The sequence below is a fragment of the Poromitra crassiceps genome, assembly GCF_964638095.1.
Source record: "Poromitra crassiceps genome assembly, chromosome: 1".
In the NCBI taxonomy this organism is placed as follows: Eukaryota; Metazoa; Chordata; class Actinopteri; order Beryciformes; family Melamphaidae; genus Poromitra; species Poromitra crassiceps.
In genome coordinates, this window is record NC_139623.1 from 99,268,498 (window position 1) to 99,294,877 (window position 26,380).

Here is a 26,380-nt window from a genome sequence, read left to right on the forward strand (position 1 = left end):
TATGCAAGGGGGTCCATAAGAAACCAGCCGCGCAAGTCACCCCGCCGCCCCCTAACCTCATCGAGGTAGGCTAGAAACGGGTCCCAGATAGTTCAAATTTAAGCGAGTGTAAACAGCGCCAGAATCAGACAGGGGGCAGCATCTGACAACAGTGTATTTAGTGTGTGGAGGTTGATGTTTTTGAGGGGAACGTTTTCTATAAGGATAGAAAAAAATCTAATGATATAGTTGCATAGTATACCTTTAATGTTATCACATATGTCTTCTCCACAGATCTTAGTTTAGTTACTGACACAATGGAAATACTCTTTGTGTAGGCCCCCACAGCTGGGAATTGAATTCAGAACCTACGGCATGGGAGGCAGATGCTCTAGCAAGGAGGCTAAAACCCATGGACTCTAGCATCTGTCACTAGAGCATCTCGAGGTCTTGGGGAGTGAGGTTTACTCACTGACATACATATATTTCCAGTGTTGGGGGTAACTCATTACAAAAGTAACATATTACATGTAATATATTACTTTTAGCAGTAACTCAGTAATATAACTTATTACTTATAGGATTTCAGTAATATTATACCAGTTACTTTGTCAAGTAACTCAAGTTACAAATTGAGTTACATTTTATTAAATCAAAGCAAATATTTAAAAAGATACAATCATTTCCTAATCAAACTGTGTGTTTTATGCAAATAACCACTATAGATGACAATAACAAAGGAAAAGCATAACATTTACAATTTTGGATTGTTTACACTGACTTCAAGGCGGTTTAATTTCTTTTTTGGGATGGTCCCGGGGCGGCGATGTCATTCTGCTGCTGCTGTTGTTTTGGTAAAAGTAATGCAAAAGTAGTGTAATAAGTAACGAGTTACTCTACACAGAAAGTAATATTGTAAAGTAACATTACTTTCAAATGAATGTAACTAGTAATATGTAGTATATTACATTTTGAAAGTAACTTGCCCAACACTGTATATTTCAAGCATAGGGCAAAAATAAATCCAGAGAACAAACATGGTGCTAGCTAATCAGACTTGAACAGGAGTTTGGCCTCACATATCCATTTGTTTCTCATGTCACAACCTGTCTTATACCAGCTGGCCACAGGAGCCTTCTGTGGGAGAGTTAGCGTACAATGATCCTCAGACTGACCCAGAGGCTCCGTCAGCCAGTACCTTGAAACAGAAAACAACCAGTTTTAGTATAACAGACACTGCCCTTGTCAAATAAGATAGAAAGTGCTATAAAACAAAACAGACCATGAAATAAATCAAATCCATTATGATAAAAAAAAAAAAATACAAACGTCACAGAAGAATAAAACAGGCAAATAAGAGAATAATTAAAAAATTATATAAAAGTAATTTGTGTTTGGTTAGACTTGGTCAGATCCACTTCACAATGGCAGTGTTTATTTTTTTTATTTAAAAGGATCCCCATTAGCTGCCGCCAAGAGACAACCGCTAGTCTTCCTGGGGTCCAAACAATTACACAATACATACAAACAATAGTAAAGTGCAAGCAAGAGTAAAAGACAATAGTAAAATGACCAAAAAATTCTATAGCACAAAAGAAAATCACAGAATACAGAATAAAAAGTTATACTAATCAGGACAGACAGGATAGCATGGTCAGCTGGTCCACTAGTTGACCAATAGCCCTAATGGGCTACAACTCTGTACTATAGAAAACAAATGACTGTATAGATTATAGAAAGCAAATGATGGCAAATTCAAGGTGATAAAATTAAGATCTGTGTGATAGCGTGTATGAGTGTAAATGGGTTCTGAGGTTACGTTTAAAACAAGCCCTCCCTTTTATGGAACAAACACCACTTGGTAGACAATTCCAAGATGCTATGGACCTGTATATTATGACAGTTTCTTTTCATATAATTGGTTTTTGGTCTGGGCAAAGTCATCTGACCCCAGTGTGTGTGTGTGTGCATTTGTCGTGTGTGCGACAAAAGTACAAATTGTGTGTTGATTTTCATTCTGAATCAGAATCTATATATAATCAATTCCATTACAAGGAGTCTGAGTTTGAATCGACTACAAAACAAATGGAATCCATCCCTACTTTTCAGTAGCAGCTGAAAGTTTCCAACAACAACAACCATGAAAATGAAGACGGAGGAAGTGGCGGTAGTTACTGTTGCAGAATCGTATGACTATTCTAATTTAAGGTCCTAAAAAAACATGAGCTCAAAATTGCCAGGCCCTCAGGATCAAACTGTTGTGAGTAGTAAAATTATTTTGTTATTGAGCCATTGATTGCTTATTATTTTGCAGCCTTTCTTACCCAAGAGTTTGATGAGTTCCATCAACCCAGAGCCAGTTGTTGTCAGTTTCTCTCAAGCCGATCCAGTAGCCATGCCATTTATCAAAGTAGTACTCAGTGCGATTACTGATGAATTCCTGGAAATCATAAAATAGCATGGCATGGTCAAGAAGGACATGTGCACTTCTACAGTTGTAGGTAGCGAGCAAACATGAAAATGTCATACCTCGCAAAAAGTTAAATTTCTATGACTTGATCAAATCTTGGAGTTATGGTGGTTTCAAGATTTGAAGGACTCACTTGTTCCTGCAGGCTTCCAACAACAACCAAATCTGCTGTCATCTCTTGGCAGAACTTTTGGCTGTTTTCCCACGTCTTCCAATCTCTACCATCATTACTTTGGAAAAAGAAGTAGCAGCTTTGCTGGAACATAATCCAGCCAACCCTACAAGAGTTACACTCTGCTGTGACATAAAATGAGCAGAGAAATGGAACAAGATCAGATTCGAATCAGAGTTATTTTAATTTCCATGTTCAAGAATTAGATTTATCAAGGTGAAAGCATAGAGACACATAGTAAACTTAGTTTTAAAAATTAACTGACAGTGAACACTGAACAGGTAGTCGTACAGCAAAAAGGACAGCAGTATTATGTAACTGTATATATAGCCTATCCCTCTACATACACCATCATCCATCCATCCATCCATGGGAGACCTGGCCAAGAAATGGCAGCAGAGGTTACACAATAAATCTACTATGGACTATAAAATAGTAAAATCTGATCAGAAACAGAAGACTAGATAATATATAAAATAGTAAAATCTGATCAGAAACAGAAGACTGTAGATAATATATAAAATAGTAAAATCTGATCAGAAACAGAAGGCTGTGGATAATATATAAAATAGTAAAATATGATCAGAAACAGAAGACTGTGGATAATATATAAAATAGTAAAATCTGATCAGAAACAGAAGGCTGTGGATAATATATAAAATAGTAAAATATGATCAGAAACAGAAGACTGTAGATAATAATATATAAAATAGTAAAATATGATCAGAAACAGAAGACTGTAGATAATATATAAAATAGTCAAATCTGATCAGAAACAGAAGACTGTGGATAATATATAAAATAGTAAAATATGATCAGAAACAGAAGACTGTGGATAATATATAAAATAGTAAAATATGATCAGAAACAGAAGACTGTAGATAATAATATATAAAATAGTAAAATATGATCAGAAACAGAAGACTGTGGATAATAATATATAAAATAGTAAAATATGATCAGAAACAGAAGACTGTAGATAATAATATATAAAATAGTAAAATATGATCAGAAACAGAAGACTGTAGATAATAATATATAAAATAGTAAAATATGATCAGAAACAGAAGACTGTGGATAATAATATATAAAATAGTAAAATATGATCAGAAACAGAAGACTGTAGATAATAATATATAAAATAGTAAAATATGATCAGAAACAGAAGACTGTAGATAATAATATATAAAATAGTAAAATATGATCAGAAACAGAAGACTGTGGATAATAATATATAAAATAGTAAAATATGATCAGAAACAGAAGACTGTGGATAATAATATATAAAATAGTAAAATCTGATCAGAAACAGAAGACTGTGGATAATCATCAGTCAGTATATAAATGGGAGCTGGGGCTCTGTTTCTCTGTCCCACTGTTTGTCCCACTGTGATGTCAAAATCCCACTGTGACATCATCAGTGATGTCATAAACCCCACTGTAACATCATCAGTGATGTCATAAATCCCACTGTGACATCAGTGATGTCATAAATCCCTCAAATCCCACTGATTAAATCCCACTGTTACATCATCAGTGATGTCATAAATCCCACTGTGACATCATCAGTGATGTCATGAATCTGACATCATCGATGATGCTGGTCTCATTGGCCACACAGCAGCCGAGCTGCGGGCCCAACGAGCCTGCGTAGTGGGCGAGCCTAGGAATCGAGCGCGCAAGATCCCTAGTATATAAAATAGTAAAACCTGATCAGAAACAGAAGACTGTGGATAATATATCAAATAGTAAAATATGATCAGAAACAGAAGACTGTGGATAATATATAAAATAGTAAAATATGATCAGAAACAGAAGACTGTGGATAATATAAAATAGTAAAATATGATCAGAAACAGAAGACTGTGGATAATATATAAAATAGTAAAATATGATCAGAAACAGAAGGCTGTGGATAATATATAAAATAGTAAAATATGATCAGAAACAGAAGGCTGTGGATAATATATAAAATAGTAAAATATGATCAGAAACAGAAGGCTGTGGATGATAATATATAAAATAGTAAAATATGATCAGAAACAGAAGACTGGATAATATATCAAATAGTAAAATATGATCAGAAACAGAAGGCTGTGGATAATATATAAAATAGTAAAATATGATCAGAAACAGAAGACTGTGGATAATATATAAAATAGTAAAATATGATCAGAAACAGAAGACTGGATAATATATAAAATAGTAAAATATGATCAGAAACAGAAGACTGGATAATATATCAAATAGTAAAATCTGATCAGAAACAGAAGACTGGATAATATATCAAATAGTAAAATATAGGGGTGTCACAATATATCGTCCCACGAAATTTCGCGATAGTAAAACGTCACGATATGTATCGTTGAGATGAAATCTCATATCGCAAAAAAAAAAAAAAAAAAAAAAATTTTTTTTTTTTTTTTTTTTTTCAAAAAATAGACTAAGAAACGTCTTTGTTTGTTGAAGTTCAATGTGTGGAAAGTAGTTCAGTTGAACAAGTCTCTGAAGAGACACATGAGAAGTTATACAGGAGAGAAACCATTCAATTGAGTTTCTGGCAAAACTGTTTACTTGACAGGAAAAACTGAAGATGCATAAAAAATAGATTAAGAAAAGTCTTGTTGTTTGAGTTTGAAGAAAAACTGAAGATGCATAATTAATAAGTCAGAATTCTGACTTATTTTTTTCAGAATTCTGACATTAAACTCAGAATTCCAACTTTATTTTCAGAATTCTGACTTTATTCTCAGAATCCTGATTTAAAATTGTAATTTCAAACATTTTCATCTAAAAAAAAGTCACTATCTGATCAATGGTGATTGAGGCTATGGCTTGTTTGGATCTCACCTGCAATTCCCACTCATCCCCATAGGTCTCACCCAAGAGAGCAAAACTGAAATCCTTTAAACTCAGAACTAAAAAAAAAAGAAAGGCAAGTGACTCTAATCATCTTCAGTAGTTTTAAATTGTGCGTGGTGTATTTTTTTTTAAAGAAATTTCAGGTGACCCTATTTGAATTCCAGGACCCACTTTGAGGGGTTGAGTTTAATTTCATTCAGTTTCTAATTTTGCTGCTGATAAACCACAGATTATCCATCTGAAAACCACACACATCAGGCATCCAAGTATTCACCTGTCTGTGAGCAGTATTCATTCACTGGAAAGACTTTAAACTCAAATATGACCCCCAGCGTCCAGTTGAGGCTATCTCTCTCTCTGCTCAGCTCTTCTGTCTGTCTTTCTAAGCTGGTCCTCTCCGTCCTCAGCTGCAGGTTCTGTGTTGTGAGGTTATTAAGGTTTGCTTTCTGTTCAGAAATTACCATATTGACTATGGTGAGAGGGAGAAACAGCACATCAAAATCAATCATTGAGTAAGCAGATGCATTTGCTCTGGTCAGAGAGGCAAACATTTCAGTACTTTATTGTCAAGAATAGATAGAGAGAGAATAGAGATAGATAGTGTTGAAGTGAACTTACAGTAGATGGTGGTGGGAATGATGGCTGCCACCAGAAGGACACAAATGATCCCCAAACATGTAGCCAACAGATGAAAGTGCCGAATGTGTACAGCTGCTTCACCACCTGCTAGTGACGATAAATCTAATTAAAATCATGAGGACTCATGATCATCTCAACTGATCCGTGTGTGTGTGTGTGTAACAGCCTCAGGATATGATAACCCCCGTTCTTCTCTGATCTTGTTCACTTCCCTCTCCTTCTTTCTTCGTGGACACTGAGTAGACCCCGCATCATGATTCCCCTCACAGTGTAGGCAGTAGGCACTTGGCTTCCTCCTTCTTTACATTGCACATTTCTAACTCTACCCAACGTCTTCCATGTCCTATCTTGCTTTTAGTACACACAGCAGCCACATGCCCAAACTGCTGACAGCAGAAATACCTGAGAGGAGCTCTCTCAAAGGACCTCACTATATAACACACATAATCAAGCATCACTCTTGGTGGCAATTCTCCTTCAAGAGTTAAACACACAGATTTACACTCTTTCACCCCTTCCCGAAACCTCATCATTCTCACACACCGCCCCCAGAAATGTTTGGGCATCTATGGCACGTCACTTAATATCACTCCTTTCTTTCTGGCTCCTGACCGGAGTGGGAAACATCTCACAGCACAACACCCTTGAAACTCATCAATCTTCAAGAATTTCTCCCTCTGACTCTGGGCCACTGGCGATTTTTACGTTGGTACACCGGATGCACATATGCACATATATATAGGCTATATAATGTGTCGTAGATATCTATATTTCATTATTCAATGCAATTTCTCGATTCATTGTGTTTCTGAATAAAATACATCTGTACTTGATATATATACAGTACATATCATCACATACATATGAGTGAGTTGAGAGAACTCACTCATATTTATTTCATCATTGTAAAGCCACACCATAGTGAAGAGGATATTAATGTGATGTGTAGTTCTTCATAGATCTACTAGCCTCTTCATTTTGCTCTCAGAGTGCACCAGATTAATGCATTTTACTTTAAAATGTACACAATTTCTTTGTCCAGGGGGGCACAGGCTTCCCTGGAAAACCCCAGTTGGGGTAAACTTCAGACCGTGAAGGTGCAACCCCCCTGGTTGGAAAGCCTAGAATCGCCTATGCTCTCGGACACACACTCAATCACAACCATTACCACCTCTAGTGATCCTAATCGAGTGAACATTTCCTGTACTTCCTCTTGAATCCTCCCTCCTCCGATCCAAATATTCATCCTCTTCCCTTGTCAACCGCCAACTCTTCTTCTTACTTCTCATTCCTCCTTGGCCTCCCACCATATACCTCACACATATTTAGATCATGTCCTCCCTCCTCCCATCCAGATCTAATTCTCTCTGCTAAGTAACATACTTCCATCATGTCCTCTCTCCTCCACCAGTGATCCACTAATTCTCTCTGCTAAGTAACATACTTCCATCATGTCCTCCCTCCACCAGTGATCCAATAATTATCTCTGGTAAGTAACACACTTCCATCATGTCCTCCCTCCACCCATGATCCAGATCTAATTATCTCTGCTAAGTAACATACTTCCATCATGTCCTCCCTCCTCCACCAGTGATCTCCTAATTCTCTCTGCTAAGTAACATACTTCCATCATGTCCTCCCTCCTCCCATCCAGATCTTCTTCCTCTTCCCCTGTCAATGGACGGCTCTTCTCCTTACTTCTCACTCCTCGTAGCACCTTCTGAGTTACAAACGAACCGTCCTCAAAAATAACCACGGCTTCCTCTCCTTCTCCCTTGTCGTCCACTATCACTTCCGAGATCACCAACCCAGTATCTTTGTCTCGATCTCCACTTCGTGGGGAAACCACATCCATCTTCTGGTGCACGTTGTTTTCCTCATCCCCCTTCTTCTTCTTCGCCGTTCTCCCCATGCCCTCTCTGCCACTCCCTGTGTCGACTCAGCCGTCTGTCAATTATTCAGCCTCAGATCTCTGGTCGCCCATGGAGCTCAGTCGTGACACATTGTCCTTTTCAGACTCGCTTCTTCTTCTTTTTGGTGTTTTATGGCAGTTGGCATCCTCAATGTTGCATTACCACCCTCTTCTAGATCCATCTATCCACTGTTTCCCTGCTGAGAGCTTGCTCTCTTCTTCTTCGTCTTTGGTGTTTTATGCCAGCCGGCATCCCCCACATCACCTCACCTCCTCCTTCTGGATTTATCCACCCACTGCTTCCCCACATCCTGCCCCTCTGGTCCTCTTAGGTCTCTTCTTCTTCCTCCTCTTCTTCACAACCACACACACCTAAACTACCTCACACCTAAACACCCCTGTATCCCTTACAAAAGCTAACAGAGCCCTTGCTCTGCACTCTCGTGCTCGCTAATCACTTGACTGATGACATCACTGATGACATCATCACTGATGATATCATCATGGAACTTATATAGCCTCAGCCTTAGGGCACTCATTAGGTACCGTAATTAGGGCAATTCATCTGCCCTAATTAAAAAATCTGGCCCCGTCTGGTCACCCGCAGAGTGCTCTTTACACTTCCTGAAGGTTTCAGCCCGATCGTACGTACAACGGCATGGCTGTGGCCAAAACAAAATTCTAGTCACTCACTCACTCACACACACGCACGCACGCACGCACGCACGCACACGCACACACACACACACACACACACACACACACACACACACACACACACACACACACACACACACACACACACACGCACACACACACATGCACACATACAGTATACACACACACACACACACACACACACACACACACACAAACTTCTAATTTGTTATTATTATTATTATTATTATTATTATTATTATTCATTATTATTATTCATTCATTTAATACACTATTATTATTACATTATAAGTTATAATGTTGTACATTAACCAAACTGCAGAGTGACTTACTTGGTACAGTAGCGCTTTTATCAGCAGCATGTTCTTTTGCTTTTATGTCAGCATAGACTGTCTCTTCATTGTTTATCTCTGGGTAACACAGAATGGTGAAAGGCAAATAAAATATGATAACTGATATTAATTATTAAATGTATTTAAGTCACAATGAAACAAAAAGAATTATAGGCCAACTTGCTCGATAATAATGCATTTTGCGTTGAAACGAGATGTGTGGGCAGGACATAACACAGAGAGGGGTCATTCAAAACTGTAAACCAATCGTAGATCAGAGTTCATTTTATTTCACTTGTTTTATTATGTGAGGAGCGGAGGGTTTGTCACAAAATCTGTGATGAATATACACGATTTCCCAGGAAGTAGATGCAATCATGGGATTTTGATTTAAAGAAAATACAAATGTTATAATTCTTTTGGCATTTGGTTTTGGCATTAATAGGTGCACATTGTGGAATGTAAAAGTAGTAAAAAAAAAAGTAATGTTTCATTATATTGTGTGAATTGTGTTGGAATGTTTCCATTCCAAACAGATTACTTGGAAAGATGACCTGATCAAAAGATTTAAAAAGCGATCAACAGAATCAACCTTGAGCAGACATTTTGAATTCCAGTGACACCACAACCGCTTAATTAAAAGTAAAGAAGAAAAACTTACTTTTTGGAGCCGGACCACTGTTTTTTAAAACTATTGTAGAATAATGGAGTTCTTCCTCCATCCTTAAAATGTATCAATCACACTATCTAGTAATGCTGCAAATGAGCAGAATGTTTTTTTTAGACTGGTACATATGTATGTTCCACAGGTGAGACTGAACAAAAGCATAATCTTATGGAGAACAAGTGGTTCCTCTTCTTCTGTGAAGTCACTCTGTATCACAGTTGTATGATGCTGTTGAACATTTTGACTGCACAATCTCAGGCAGTGATGCAAGAGGGCCAACTTGGCTTTGTGCTAGTCAGAAATGACATACAAAATGTCCCAGAAGCTAACTCTGCCCTTAACTATTTAACCTGCCATGTTCGGCTGGTCGGTTAACTACATTTGGATCTCACAGTGATGACCAATCTCCTTAGTTGTAATAACTATTTTTGGTGTAGTGCATCATTGGGGACATCTATCAAGAAAAGTTTGAGTCAATATCAGTTATATGCTAAGAACTTCATCCAGTACTCACCACATCTCCCAATCCAGAAATCTACCGTAAGTAGATTATAACATGTAGGCTACTCAGCACAAAAAGTACTAGTAGTACTGCTTCTACTACTGGTACTGCAAGTGTTGCTGCTGCTAGTACTACTAATACTGCTACTAATAGCTTATACTAATAGGCTACTAATAGTACTATTTCAACCACCACAACAGTACCACCACTACTACTACTACTACTACTACTAGTCAGAGGTGGAAAAAGTACTGACAAATCCTACTCAAGTAGAAGTATTGTTACTTTATTGAAAATTAACTCAAGTACAAGTTAAAGTACTAGTCCAGGAAATTACTCAAGAATAAAAAAGTAGTCTATTTAAAAGTACATTTGCATTTAGGTTAGATTCTCTGCCCGAACCCGAGACCGGCCCCTCTATTCCTCAGACCTGGGCCGGGCTTATGGTCAGATATAATGCCCTTTCCTTTTCTTTTACATAATTGGGCTAATATTTGGTGTGATAATCAGAATGTTATTATGTATTATAACAATGTAACCTTAGAACCTTATCAATCACTGTATTATTCATAAGGCTGTACAGAGAACATGGATATAGTTTAGATAAACGGCCAATTTACTAAGAAGATTTCGGGTTTGGGCAGGGCTCGGAGCCATAAATGCAGCCAATGGGATGGGCCGAGCCGGGCCCAGACAGAACGTGCACGGGCTCAGCTCGGGCTTTTTTTTTTTACTCGATCTAAGCTAACCTGCTGGAGATGAGACCAGTGTCTGCCGCATCCACCATTCAGCATGACCTAATTGACCTGGAGAGGTGGTCCTCGGAGAGCTCCATGGTACTGCACCCTAAAAAGTGCAAGGTGTTGCATTTTCATTCAACAAAGTCTCTCCCCACCCCCCCCAAGGCTGTTAATTAACAACATTGAACTTCAGAGTGTTTCATCCCTGAAGATCCTGGGTGTCCATATTCGGGCCAATCTGCAGTGGTCTGAACAGGTGGATTACATTTGTAAAAGAGCCAGCCAGCGTCTATTCCTACTCAGACGCCTTAAAAATGCCAGTGTCCCCCCAGATGATCTGAGCTCCATTTTCACAGCCTATATCCGACCTACCCTGGAGTATGTATACCCTGTGTGGCATACTAAGTCCATTGAAAAGCTCCAAAGAAGAGCTGTGCATATCATTCTGGGTCATGAATTCACTTCATAGAGTGAAGCATGTGACCGCCTTATATATAAATATAATGAATAAATAATGAAAATAAATAATGAAAATAGCACCACTTGTCAATGGAAGGTGCAGTCTATCACAGTGTCAAATGAAACTGATATTTCTGAACTCATGTGATTATGGGGATCATTACAATTTGATTGTGGCACGAGCCACCAGTTTGGGCGCCCTAAATGCAGAAGTGATTCTGGACCTGTTAGCGAGCAGTCCCAATGCTACTGTGCTGTTTTCATACTAGTGCGGTCTGCAAAACAAAAATCAAAATGTACTCATTCACTCAGTGTACTTTTTTTCCCCAATATTTTATTTAAATTTTTTCTTAGAACAACACACGAACAAAACAAACAATGTGGTACCAGCCGCATAAGGTGCTTATGTACTTGTAAGAGATGTGCAGATCCCACGCAAGGGGTCCATGAGAAAACCAGTCAGGCGAGTCACCCGTCGCACCTAACCTAATCTCATCGAGGTAGGCTAGAAACAGGTCCCAGATAGTTGCATTTTTTTAAAGAGAGTTGGTCCTCACGAACCTGAGTCTCTCCATCCGTATAACAGAGATCATGTCCGTCAACCACAATTGAAAAGAAGGTGAAGAGGGGGACTTCCATTCCTTCAGAATGAGTTTTTTGGCAACAGTTGTCCCGTGTCAGAGACTGTGGCACAGCTGTAGGGAAGTTCCACTCAGTGTACATTTAAAAGTACTCAAGTAGAAGTATCTATTATTAAAAATTACTCAAGTAAGAGTAAAAGTATAGCATCATAAAATACTTAAAGGTACAAATCCCCAAAAATATACTCAGGTATGTGTACTTGAGTACTAATTATAATAGTACAGTAATAATAATGATAAGAAAAATGCATGGGATGCAAAAATTGAAAAATGCAAAAAGATGGGTTAAATGCAGAGGACAAATTTCACTGGCCACCGTCAGCATGTGTGTGTTGTGGCCCTCCGTGCATGTGTTGATGTGTAACCGTGTGACAATAAAGACGGGCTTGTCCGTCTGAATCAGAATCAGTAAAAAGAAGAAGAGGAAGAAGATAAAAGAAGAACAGATAATGTATGCTTTTGTAAATAGTTTAATAATTTGCTTTTTGTTTCCTTTAACATATCACATTCAAACATTACCCAACCAAATGAGATGATTTGGGCTTGTGTGACTAACTGTATACTTTGCTACATCTGTAGAATTGAGCTTAAGACAAGGATACTTACCATAAATGAAAACTAAAAAAGACACTATATAAAAATATTTAATGTGCTCTTGCATCCGGCTAAAGATTGTTGCCAAAAGTGTAATCAAACCAGCTGAATATGAACAGACAAAGGTGACAAAAGTGTAATCAAACCAGCTCAACATATATGAACAGACAAAGGTGAAGGGAGTTCATCCCCAAATATTGTCCAATTTGATCAAATGAAAAATGAGATGAAATCCATTTCTTCATCCAAACATATCATGTCCTCTCAACTGATACTAAAGAGATTGCTCATGTAGAGAGCCCAAGATACAGCTGACAGCATTTAGCCAGAGTGGGCATCACATCTCTCAAACTTTAAATAAATTACATTTCTAATCAGACTTTCTCAAGGCTTTAGTTTCACAGATCCAGCGGTTCGACATGCCACAGCTAGCTTTTCTCCAGTTGGCCAGAGGATCTTTCAGTGGCAGAGTCAAAGTACAGTGATGCCAGTCCAAAACATCTTGAGCCATCCAATTCCTGATGAGGAGAAATTATACCGTAACCATAACTGACATGCAAACCATCTATGCCCAAATCCTAACTTTGTATGTGTGTATGTGTAGTCTAGTCTGTAATAGAACAGTATAAGGTGTCAATAGGTGTCAAAAATAGGTGTAAAAAAAATCCTGTACATTTGCTGTCTTGCCAATTTGAGGTGCTGCATCTAACACTGTCATTGTCATATTAACGGTAATACTTTGCTAAAACAACAAACAAATGAGAGCGTGGAGACGTTTTCGTATCCTCTATCTCACACCGGTGGATTTGATCCTAACCTGCTACTAGTGTTTTTTTTAATTAAAACATTTTCTATAAACTCCCACTCTCTCTTGCTCTCCCTCTTAACCTTCTTTTGCTAAACATGTCGAAAGTGATTTTCCCATCTGCCTTTCACTTGTTTCACCATCACCATCAAAAATGAAAACTTTAGCTTTGTTTGTACTGGAAGAACAACAGCACCCTCCTCCTGTTTTGTGCTGTAAAGCAATCCAGCAGATTTCCCATGAAATATGACCACCTGGTAGTACCTACAGTCTAACATTCAGTGTAGAGGCCAGGAGAGGATGCCATCTCAGCAGTGGTCTTGTTTGTTTACAGTAATTCTACTAAAAATACTAGGTCTAAAAGTGAATGGGGTAATAATTTAGTAAAATGATATACATGGAGCACCTTTACTATGATTCTGGGTCTGAAAGTGATGCTGATTCTATGTGTGTGCGTGCACGTGCGCCTGCGTGTCAGATGCGGCGCTTACTTCACAGTGGGGATGCTTCCATCAGCCCATAGCCACTGTCCAGCTGTAGCCTTGTCAGTCAAGCCAATCCAGTAACCATGGGCACCATCATCATAGGGTTCAGTATGGTTATTGATGAATTCCTAAATGTAAAATAGAGCTGCTAGTGATAAAGAAAAACATCTTTTTGTTGTAAACAGGCCTATAATGATACACATTTAAAATACTTTTTGTTGTAAACGGGCCGATACACACATTTAAAGTACTTGACAATGGTTAATCGCAGCATTTCCTCTGTAGCAGTGGTGCTTGGGGGTAACTACCAGCTGCAACAGCGTTGTTGCCAGCCGCGACAGTGTTGGCTGGTATTGTTTTCACCTTGTGAGTCTGTGTGTGTGTGTGTGTGTGTGTGTGTGTGTGTGTGTGTGTGTGTGTGTGTCATCGTGTATGTGTCATCATGGTAAAAATGTGGTCCTGATGACACCTATTGCAGCGAGAACTACCACAGAAGTACTTTGCCAGGTGTTTATGTCTGTGGATTGGATAGATTTTGCCAACGCGATAGGGATAAAAAACGTTGCAGGATGCAGTCACAAAACGTTTCAGGTGTGTAGTTGACATCAAAATGAAGGCCGAGTTGGAAAATGGGCGTGAGCCGAACAAGCAAGGGGTCCGGCCCTCACACATTGGCCTCCTCATTTACGCCCCTGGCCCACATTCGTTTTAAGTCGCGGGCGAGTCTGTGTGTGTCATCATGGCAAAATGTGGTCCTGATTCAGATTCATATTCACTTTAATAGCCACGGTAAGTAATCAGATTACAAACGAGGAATTTGACTTAGTGCAGTGCTATAATTATGCAGCGTAGCGGTCACAATAATACTAGAAGACAAAGGCAATATAGAAAAACAATCTCAAAAAAGTGACATATGGGTAGGTGGAGGGGGATAGCATCATGTCAGATAGGGGGACCCCAGCCTGTTACCAAGCCGACTCAGGGGGCACCGTGTGTGTGTGTGTGTGTGTGTGTGTGTGTGTGTGTCTTTTGCTGGTGACACCTATTGTAGCGGGAACTACAATCGCTTTGAATAGTCTACTTTGCCAGCTGGTTATATACCAGACATATTATGTCTGTCTGTAGACAGATTTAGCAAACGTGACAACATCAAAACCATGTAAGATGCAATCACGAAACTTTACGTGTGTAGTTGACATTAAAATGAAGGCCAAGTTTGAAAATGGGCATGATCTCCCCCCCAAAACCCAGCCCCCCCCCCCATCTCACACACACACACACACACACACACACACACACACACACACACACACACACACACACACACACACACACACACACACACACACACACTGACACACACACACACACACACACACACACACACACACACACACACACACACACACACACTCACACGCTTTACGCCCCTGGCCCACATTCGTTTGAAGTCGCAGGCGTCACATGATCCCATCCCAAGATGCTCTCCAGTTTAGTTTTGGTTTGTGTCTGGTTTCAGTCCATGTTGCTAAATTTTAGATAGGCCTAATTATAAATTAGAAGCATTAACCCTAACTTGTTTTTATTTCACATTTCATCAGTACTGAATCATCATAAAAACATCACAGACCATGCATCTCCTACCTACAGCATGAAGACTTTTTTCATTTAGCTTCATTTGAATATGGAAATGTTCTTATTTGGCTTGCCTGTTCCTCTTGACTTCCAACCATCACCAAATCTGCCTTCATTTCTCTGCAGTGCTTTCGACTTTCTTCCCAGGTCCTCCAAGAAGAAGACCACTGATTCCCCATGAACAGGTAACAGCTGGACCCAAACAGTAACCAGCCCGCCAGGCAAGGTTCACACACTGTGTGTAAAATAACAACCGGTCATACTACTATCAGGGTCATGTATACTGTATAGACTTAGTCAGGAAAGCTTAATCATGACAAACACACAACAATGTACATCATAAAAAATACACTCTAAATGACATAAAAGGTAACTGCAAAGACAAACTTTACAATTTGAGAGCTCAAGTTTTCACCTTTTTGTGGGCAGAAGACATTTACTGGAAAGTTGTCAAATTCAAGAATGACACCAACAGTCCAGTTGAGGGCGTCTCTCTCTCTGCTCAGCTCATCTGTCTGTCTCTCCAAGTTGGCCTTCTCTGCCCGTAGCTGCAGGTTTTGTGTTCTCAAATTATCATAATTTGTGTGGTACACAGAGATGACGGCATGCACTGTGGTCAGGGGAAGAAACCATCAAATTTGCACTAACTTATTATTGTCAAACTGCATAGCATAGATAGATAGATAGGTAGATAGATAGATAGATAGATAGATAGATAGATAGATAGTTAGGTAGGTAGGTAGGTAGATAATAGACAGACATGCAGACTTACAGTAGATCCCGAGTACGATGAAGACTGACACCAAGATGACACAAAGGATTCCCAAACCTGCTGCCACCACCCGAAGAGCAGTAGAAGGTGGAGCTGTCTTTCCTTTTTCTACCAACATTAGCAGCCAGTTAAATTCCTATTACATTAGCCTTTAGCACATAGAAATCATAATTTGTCTTAGTTATCATTATGAAACTTCAGATAACCTGATATGACAGGATGACTTTCAGCACATGTCTGTTGCTCAGTCTTCACCTCATCATAGATTGTACTTTCCACATAATTTGCATGTATCTCTGGAAAAAAAGGAAAGGAGGAAAATAAAATTCCAGAAATAAATCACATAGAACAAAATGTTCATAATATCTGCAGGGGTTTGGTTGATACAGTTGTTGACCAATACCGGTGACTCAACCATTACTTCACCGAGTACTTTCAAACTCAACGATTACTTCACCGAGTAAACCCCACACTGCTTTTCTCCCTGTATTATTGCAGAATGGCGAGTCCACAATGAAGCCCTCGCTCTGATTCTGACGGACTGACACCAAAACCTGACAATTACTTTTGATGCATTTTGAATCGTTGAAAAACTTGAAAGTTGAAAAGCTATCCAACTCCAGTGTAACCTCACTGGAAATATTTGACTGTGATGTTACATCGTCTACATTTGGCCAGATATCCACAGGAATAAGAAAAATACACCATCAAATAACAATTCAATTCAATAACAATTCTAGGCAAATCACCAACAGCAGGGGGGGGGGGTGGGGGAGAGAGAGCAGAACATATGGGGTATACTGGGGCTGGGCGATACGGTTGAAATCAATATCCCGATAATCACAAGGATCATTCTTGATACCAAAGTATATCACAATATGGTTCATGTAAGCAAACATATGTAATCTTTCTCATGCAAAGCATTACAGCACAGAATTCAAACTAGATTATTTTAAAAAGGGAAATTTGCAACTTATGCAAGTGCACAAAGTTTGGCCAGATTTGTTTGTTTGATTTATTAGAAAGATGTTAAAATACAGCTGTGCCACACTGGCAACAGTACATCCATTAAAACCATTCTGACGAGGATAAAAGACAAGAAAGTCAGCAGACGTATTTCCATTGTGGTCCTCCATTGGCAATCAAGATGTGCAACAAGCAGAAGGAAAGGTGCAAAAACAGCAGAAAACATATGTGCAAAAACAGTAGAATTTGGCGATAGCATAAAACCAAAGAAGAATACCAAGAAACACATTAAAAAGGCTAGTCTGGATACCTAAGTGGAGAACGACTTATGCAAGGACATCTTAAAACAGGTTAGTCCAGTGGCCATTTTATGTTGGTGGGCAGACTGTTCCATAGTACTGCAGCTGAATAGAGGAAGGTGACCTGTCCAAAAGTGCTAAGCTTAAACATAAATGGAATTATATTAGTTGCGCTCCCTCTGGTGAGATGACTCTTCTATTCTCTTTGCTGACTGACCATCACTGTGAATGGATCCACACTTGGCCAATTTACGATTGTCCAGTTTCTGTTGCTTATTATGGAGAGCCACAAACTCTGTAATGTGGTTTAAAAAGTAGCAAAGCACAATTCTTTAGTGAAAATGTACTACTTTTAAGTAAAAGTAAAATTACTGACTTAAAAAAAGGTATAAGTTCACCGTCATGCCGTTCAATTACAGCAGCGTAAGTGTAATAATTAATTACTTTCTCCGTTGAATGGTACAGTATACATTCATTTCATACACGTATCTGTCAGCTGCCAGTACAACCACAGTGAGCTGCTGTGGGCCACTGAGCAGCTCTAGATTTGGTTTAGCAGACTTGATGTTCACTGTGTGTATTTTTGATAGTGTCTGTTGAGACCAAGGATCACAGTGGAAACAAATGTGACTGTATTGTGTTATCCTTGATGTTTTTTAAGATGCGTGTCTTACATGTATTTGTATCAAGTGTCAAATAAAGTAAACTAAAACAACCAAGTACTCACTCTGAGTAGAAGCACCATTCGACTTGAACATCACCATTGCGTAATCTAGTTCTTCATCCATTCTTCACGTTCACAATATTCACTTTCTCTCAGCTGACACAGGGACATTAACTTATACAGCAGCTGCTCTAAATCTGATTTGGGTTCACGATTCGGTTTTAGTGGCTAAACCCACATGCAAGAGACAGAGACGTCTTGAAGAGTGAGTTCTCTTCCTGTGTGACTTGTGCTTCTGCTTTTCTGAATGCATTGCAACACAAACAGATGGTTGTTGAAATGTATTATTTATTGTTGAACTGTTGTGACTATTAATATAGTTATTATATGATGGAGTGTCAATCCAACACACACACACACACACACACACGCACGCACGCACGCACGCACACACACACACACACACACACACACACACACACACACACACACACACACACACACACACACACACACACACACACACACACACACACGCACACGCAAATACACTGCCATAAAGTACAGTATGATCTTTGGCAATATTGTTTTTCTTTCATGCCAATAAAGCCTGAATTGGTATTATGAAGGGTGTTTGTGTTATTCATTATTTGAAGCCTTTTCCACTCTGCACAGGTCCCCAGCTCATCACATGTATATTGATTGATTATTCTCTTGAAATGACTTGATGGACAATCTGTCTACTGTATCATCCTGTGTGTTGTATAGGAACAGTATAGGCTACGACTATTTAAAGTGGTCACCTGGTGACAAGGTAAAGGGGAATAACATGAAGTATTGGCTTTTGTCACTCTCTTGTAGCTGTGTAAGCATCAGTGACTTTAGAAAGACTCAACACAGATTTAACCTGTTCTGTCGTATTTGTATCTAATCTGAGAGAAAATGCATGTTTGATTCAACACAAGTCAAGGGAAATGGAACATGGAAACAGATAGTAAGTGTAAAGGGTGAAAGAATGAGTGAGAGAGAACAACAATCAACTAAGAAGTCTTCCCTCCCTCAACTCCTCCTGACAGCAATAGAGTTAACTTGCCTGCCTTATGATCTGCAAAGCTGGAATTTGTGTCACTTTTGACCTAAAAAGAAAATTCATAATAAACCCAAACCCTTCACTTAATCCCTATCTTAAGAGACCTTGTGACTATTTCCACCCTTTGGATGGCATGGTGGCTCAGTGGTTAGTGCTGCTGCCTCACAGCAAGAAGGTCCCGGGTTCGAACCCTGGTCTGTCCAAGGTCCTTTGTGTGTGTGGGGTTTGCATGTTCTCCCCATGTTCATGTGGGTTTCCTCCCACCATCAAAAACATGTATGTTAGGGTTGATACTCCTAGCATCCTAATAACATAGGCTTATGGATTCCAGGAAGAATAGCTGCTGCAATGCTGTAGCTACAGTAATGCATTACTGTAGCTATTGCATTGTTTAAGTTTTTGGATGACCATGGTCATCCAAAAACTTAAACCCTTAAATACAGTAGTGTTTGGAGAGCAAACAATGGATAACAATAGCTTTAAAAGTGACCACTAGCATAATCATTTTTGACTTTGCAAATTGGCCAGAGTAAAAACTGCAGGCTTCACTTTTACACCAGTCAGTTGTTGTCTTCTGCCCCCTGCTGACACATGATAATACAGCTTCTGATACTTCCTAGGCCCCGTTTGTCACATTGCAGTGATAGGACATGGTTAACAGATGAATGAGATTGATTCTCATCATTCAGACTGGGTTTTAGATTTGATAATCCAATCCCAATTTTCCCAACATTGTGATGTGACTGTTAAAAATGGAATGAGTCAATGTATACAATATACATTAAACATTTTATTTAATGTTTACATTAATGAACAAAACCAGCTGCTGGGCCAGCTGGACAGTCAGGGAGAGATGCTCTTGTGAGCATTTATTTTCCTTGAAGTAATGAATAAAAATAAATAAATAATAATACACGTGGATATTTTATTTTCCGAACAATATGATAGCAAAATATATCCTCACACAAACAAAAGAAAAGAAAAAAAGGCAAAAAATATAAATAATATAACAAATTGTTGCGTTCCAATGAGACTTTGGTTTTAGCTCTTACTGTAAGGTCCTATGCATTGTATAGCCTACTTGTGCAAAAAGTTAAATAAAAGTCACATAAGAACTGTCATTTACACTTTTTGTTCTTCTCACAAACAACATGCTGTAACATCAGTTACAGTGCAGGCGAGACAGAGGTCTATTTACAGCTGCAAATATGGATTCAGTCTAAATTTTCTGGTATCTGCATCAAAATGATCCAGATCTGATATTATTCTGATCCTGGAGACAATTTTGAAAATCTGTAATTCTGACAGTATCGAAGTTTGGAAAAACTGTGACCACAACCAGTTGAGGAGGCAGGGAATCTCCTGGGCCCAGTTTTTTGGACCAAAAAACCCTAAGAGGTAGGCTATATTGCTTTTTGGCATTCAGTGCTAGAATGTAGGCTACTCTGGTAGCCTAGAAGCATTTTGTTACTGTAGTGATATTTTGCTCAAGTAAAAGTGCTGTGAAAACTTTTGTTTGGAAAAATTGGGAATTAGGCCTGCAGTCAATATGGAGACAAAACCTGTTCTCTATAATGCTTGTGATTTTAAATGTATAGTGAAGTAGGTTAACAATACTAGCCTACTTCAGCAAAAAATAAGTAAAACTACTGACTTAAAAAAAGAAAAAAAGCTAGCCTACTCCAAAAAGTAGGCTACACAAAATTACAGTAGCCTATGTTAGTTAAGTACTTTCATCCTTGCTTTCTGTGTAGGATAATGCCTATTGTTTCAGATTAGCTGCTCGAGTGAATGTTTATTTTAGTTCAAAATAAAAGGAATCGTTTGAATGGAGAAGGAAAATGATTAGGGTACACTTTGAGGGAATTGACCAATCGGAGTGCCAATTCTCCCCCGAGGACACGCCTCCTGGGTTGGCTTCTGCCTGTTGCGCAGCAGCAGCAGCAGCGACACTGACAAAAGAGTCCCTCCCATTAACACTGGTGGGAACAAACAACACATTTCCCACTGACATACTGCTGACATACCTGGCGTGTGTTACTGAGTAATTTAGCGAGCAACAATGGTTTGCGGCGGGTTCGTTTGCACGAAGAACTCCCTCTCCGCTCTCAATGTACTTTATGTTGTAAGTACCTGCTGCTGTTTCCATGTAGCGTTAATGTTAACTCGGAGGGCATTTTGTCTAACACCTGCTGTAAAATGGCAACAGGTGTTTCTCCTTTATTATTGAACGGCGCTATTAAGTGGTTCGCGTTATAATTAATGGCGCTTTCCCTCTGCTATCCTGTTTTCTGAGCAGTTTAGTTGCTATCTTACGCAGAAGAGAGTTCATTTTACACAATTGTAGTTTCAATACCTATCTGCTCTGAAATCAATTTTGTCACTGAAAAATCTCTATTTTGTAACCTAGCATGGCATTTTAGAATGTTTATATAGCCTATTATGTTTCTACATCTTTGTCTTGTTTGTAAATCCATCCCATGAATATTACATTTCTAACAAAGATCAATTTGTTTATGTATTCTGTAGTTTCCCATAAAGCTGTTGCGCTAAGTAGCCTAAGCCACATTTCATATTCCCATGGAGGGTCAGATTCTTCAGTTTTTAATTCCAACCAAACGCCAGCTGATTTCGGAATGATTAGCACACATTCAACCAGAAATCAACCACCATAGTGCTATTGTGTTGTTTATTTATTTGGATCCCCATTAGCCCCACTACCAAGGTAGTGACTACGGTACTCTTCCTGGGGTCCACAAGTAAACATTTGTGTTGAGGTTGGTAAGAAAACCATCAGGCTCGCTCTTGGTCATGACCCACGGTTGCGTTGGAACAGAGACTTTGTTGGCATGAAAGGGCCCATTGAGAGTGCTTCCTTCCTCAGTAGACTGCTCTCTCAGGCTGACTGGTTTGTTGTTGCCCTCAGACGGTGAGTCTGCTGCTGATTGGAGTGGCGGCCTGGGGGAAGTGGTTTGACCTGGTGTCCAGCATCAGGGTTGTGGCCGGGGTCCTCGGCGTGGGCATCTTCCTGTTCCTGGTCGCCATCGTGGGGCTCTGCGGCGCCCTCAGGCACCACCAGGTCCTACTCTTCTTCGTATCCTTCTGTCATTTTTGTCAGTTTTGATTGTTTGCTCAAACGGGATCAAGAGGAAAGCTACTGACCCTAATAAATGGTAAATGGACTGCATTTATATAGCACTTTTGTCCAACACGCTTTACAATGTGCCTACATTCACCCATTCACACACCAATGGCGGCAGGCTACCACATTGGGAGCAATTTGGGGTTCAGTATCTTGCCCAAGGACACTTCAACATGCGGTCACAGAGGAGCCGGGGATCGAACCACCGACCTCTTTTATCCAAAGCAATTACAGCCACCTCAACTAACTTGCAGTAACTTGGACCATTTATTGTTCTTGTCAACATTAGGAAATTTAACTGCGATTATGTATACTGTACTCGCTGGAAAAGGGAGCACCTAAGGGACAATTCACCCAAAATGAATATTCTGTCATCATCTACTCATTCTTATGCCATTTGATATACAGATGAAGTTGGTCCATATAACACACAGGGAGGTTGCCAGCACAAGTCGAGAGAAAACCAGTCACCATTAACTTCTATACAGTACAACGGAAGTCATTGGTGACTTTAATGGTATCCTTATGGACAAACTTTACCTGTGTTTCAACTGGCATGAGGGTGACTGAGTAGATGACAGAATTTTCATTTTTGGGTCAACTGTTCCTTTTTAAAGCATCTCAGATTTATGAGCAATCCTGTCCCTCTCCCCCTTATAAAATTATTTCTTTCTTTCTTTCTTTCTTTCTTTCTTTCTTTCTTTCTCTATAACAATGTTGGTTTACACTTTTGAATGATCCCTCACTCTCACATCCCGCCACAACATCCTGTTTCAACAGGAAATGCATCACATAAACTTTAAGGAAGTAAAGATGCAGTTTCATGGGGTCTTTAAAAACAATACTGTAATATGCTTCAATTACTTAAAAACGAATCCATCATATAAATTGCAAGCAAGACATTTCTTGTTTTCTGCATTGTTTTAATGCAAGACTGTAGAACATAAGGAAATATGTATGTACAATAGTGACTTGGACTTGTTTTTCACCGCAAATAAATATAGTAATACCGGTTACTGTCCCATCCCTAGTCGACATGTAGCTTGTATTCTGATGGCTCGTGTAGCGCAGCAGGGACAGCGTCGGGCTCCAGGATGTTTTCAGGATGGTTAAACCCAAATCAACTTCCTTATCTGGGTCCAGTACATGATAATCTTGTTCCTGGTGTTTGTCGTGCAATTCTCTGTGGCCTGCGCTTGTCTGACTCTGAATAAAGACCAACAGGTGTGTATTCTTGACTTCTACATAATCATAATTACATAATGATCTACATAATCATAATTACATATGATTTCAGTAACATGACTTAAGCTTTTGTGTTGTTTGTGTCCACCCTAATCTGGGAACCCAGAGTCTATTTCGGCACGTAAATAGACTCTGGGACAGCCGTACCTGTTTTTGAGGCTTCCTGTACAGCGCAAATCTTCCGCCCGGGACTTCCGCCTCTGCGCAGTGCCGCTCTGTTGTTGTACCGGCGAATATAACCGTTCCGGTCCCAAACGCTCGTGAATATGTACTAATTTTGACATTTAGCATTCAAAGTAAAGACGACGCAATGTATGTTTTTAGAAGGCACCGCTTCGCTGAAGTGGAAGTCCCGGGCGGAAGATCCGCGCTGTACAGGAAGCCTCACAAAAAGGTACGGCTGTCCCAGAGTCTATTTACGTGCAGAAATAGACTCTGGGTTCCCAGATTGGTGTCAACCCTAACAGTGATGATGTGTAAGTTTTACCATATACCATATACCATACTAGGTTGGCTGTCTCATCCTATTGAAATGAATAATGTTCCACTTCAAGTGATAAAAGAAAAGGGACTAGGTGTTTTAAAATGATTTGCCACTTTGTTCTTCATCCGTAGAACCACCTGCTGGAGATCGGATGGAACAAATCAGAGTCGACTCAGAAGGATGTGGAGAAGAGGCTGGACTGTTGCGGCTTCTCTTCTGTCAACGACAATGGAACCTGTGCTGCTGTAAGTCAATCTTTACCCCCCCCCCCCCCCCCCCCCCAGCAGCATATTGCCCCATAAGTAGCACTCTACTTATAGTATTTCCTCATCCTCTAGAACTGCTTTCAGCATCAGCCTCCACAGTGTGAGACTTGTTCAACCAAAATGCAGCAGTATGCTGGGGGCGTGCTACAGTTTGTGGGTGGCATCGGCCTCTTCTTCAGCTTTACAGAGGTCAGTAAAATAGCATGGCAACAAAGCTAACATGTTTTACAAATGTGGAATTTGGTGTGAAACTGTGCTGGTGGCAGAGATATTTCAGAGTTTTACTACTTTCTGAACATCTAAACGACATGTATACTGAGACTTGCTCAGTTGCTATTCTTCTATGATTAAAAAAAACTTCAAAGAGGAGTTACCTTGGTCTTTTATTAGATATATATTTTATGTTATTCGTCTGTTTGTTTCAGATCCTGGGAGTTTGGCTAGCCCATAGATACAGAAATCTCAAGGATCCTAGTTCAAATCCTGGAGCCTTTCTGTAACCACGGAGATTTTAATAAACCAAAGATTGCACTGCTGAAGAATCTTTTATTTTATTTTCCTGTGTAAATCACACTTACCTGCACATTTGTAAGATTGTTAACGGAATTATTTTCAAATAAATAATGCATTATTATTTTTATTTTTTGCTATTTGTATTGACGAAGGCTTTTGGCTTGACTGTGAACATAGTCCAGGCATTTTACCACAAAATGTGGGTCAACCTCTCATTGCAACACAACCAAACTCAATGGATTTTGTGTCCTCATTAGGTTATAAATGAGAGAGAAAGTCTTAATCCTCTGAGGGGAACGTTTTTTTATTACAAGCTTTCTGAAATTGTATGTTTAATTGTGCAAATGAGGCATATGTGCTAATTTGCATACATTTCCAGAACAGAAATCTGAATTTTGTTTCATTTTGTTAACATGTGAGAACCAAAGGTTTTGACAGAGGGAATTTTGGATATCTTTTATCACTCCATAAATAGTGTCAACAGTATTTTATTTATTATGTTATATACGGTAATTCACTATGAATGATATATGAACAAACCCCCCTGATAAATTGGCTCGAATATGTCAACAAAATTATACAAGAATTTTGGCTTTATCCAATGTTCAGATTTCTGTTCTGGAAATCTATGCAAATTAGCACATATTTGTGCCTCATTTGCACAATTAAACATACACTTTTATAAAACTTGTAGTACAAAAAATGGTCTTAATGTATGTAATCAACTGGGGAAGTTTCATTGTAGTAAAAATGTTACCCTATTCACCTGTACTGTCTGTTTTGGTAGGATCATATTAGCTGATTTTCAAAACTTCCCCTCATAGGATTACTTAATTCCCGCTCTCATTTTAGAACATATTGAGAACACACAATCCATTAAGTTTCGTTTTGTTGCAATTGGAGAAAGGTAGACCCACATTTTGTGGTAAAATGGCTGGACTACTAAGTAGGATGTGAGAACTGTCCCTTTAAATTGTTATCTGTCTCACAGAGTGAAGTTAAACATACACACCTTATGCAAAGAAACTGCAGAGTAGGACTAGGGGACACGGTGTGTGAATAGTCACTGGCGAGCTACAACTGGATATTCCTGGCCTCTCAGAAGGCTTACTGTAGGCGACTAATTCCAATGAAGAAATGGCTTCCACACTTGTATTCATTCACACTATCTGAATTCAGACTGTGCCCATTCCCAGACTGTTCATGGGTGATCACACATTAGCCTCTTTGTTGCAGACGGTGGATTTGGGTATTGGATGTCACAAGGATTTCAGGCAGGTTAAACTCCACTTAAAGGAACACTCCGCCCATTTTCAACCAGCTTTGTATCATTAGAACATCAGTAGTATATCAGAAAACTGTAAACT

At 39.2% G+C, this 26,380-nt stretch overlaps 2 protein-coding genes across 3 annotated transcripts; one reads left to right on the forward strand and one right to left on the reverse strand.

Moving 5' to 3' along the window:
• Positions 1–14,776: 14,776 nt before the first annotated feature.
• Positions 14,777–18,427, reverse strand: LOC310772295 (C-type lectin domain family 7 member A-like; the record flags this gene model as incomplete). The annotated part of the gene is made up of 6 exons (XM_083632060.1): positions 18,337–18,427; positions 16,551–16,640; positions 16,345–16,452; positions 15,988–16,182; positions 15,647–15,807; positions 14,777–14,803 (listed from the first exon to the last, which is right to left on the reverse strand). Exons 1-6 carry the CDS (start codon positions 18,395–18,397, stop codon positions 14,777–14,779), a joined length of 642 nt encoding a protein of 213 aa, XP_083488186.1. The 5' UTR covers positions 18,398–18,427.
• A 2,926-nt stretch (positions 18,428–21,353) lies between these two features.
• On the forward strand, positions 21,354–26,380 carry LOC310783848 (tetraspanin-13-like). 2 transcript variants are annotated; one of them, XM_083644753.1, is made up of 6 exons: positions 21,354–21,488; positions 22,290–22,457; positions 23,649–23,729; positions 24,366–24,479; positions 24,573–24,689; positions 24,926–26,380. In XM_083644753.1, the coding sequence occupies exons 1-6, from the start codon at positions 21,426–21,428 to the stop codon at positions 24,998–25,000; spliced, it is 618 nt and encodes a 205-aa protein (XP_083500879.1). In that variant the 5' UTR covers positions 21,354–21,425; the 3' UTR covers positions 25,001–26,380. The 2 variants fall into 2 exon arrangements, with proteins under 2 accessions (XP_083500879.1, XP_083500880.1); XM_083644754.1 differs by lacking the exon at positions 23,649–23,729 and having other exon boundaries at positions 22,290–22,442.

Coding starts and splice junctions, on each gene's coding strand:
- LOC310783848 (XM_083644753.1), top strand. CDS start 21,426: ATGGTTTGCGGCGGGTTCGTTTGCACGAAGAACTCCCTCTCCGCTCTC. Junction 21,489..22,289: donor CTCTCAATGTACTTTATGTT/GTAAGTACCTGC, acceptor TGTTGCCCTCAG/ACGGTGAGTCTGCTGCTGAT. Junction 24,690..24,925: donor TCTTCTTCAGCTTTACAGAG/GTCAGTAAAATA, acceptor TGTTTGTTTCAG/ATCCTGGGAGTTTGGCTAGC.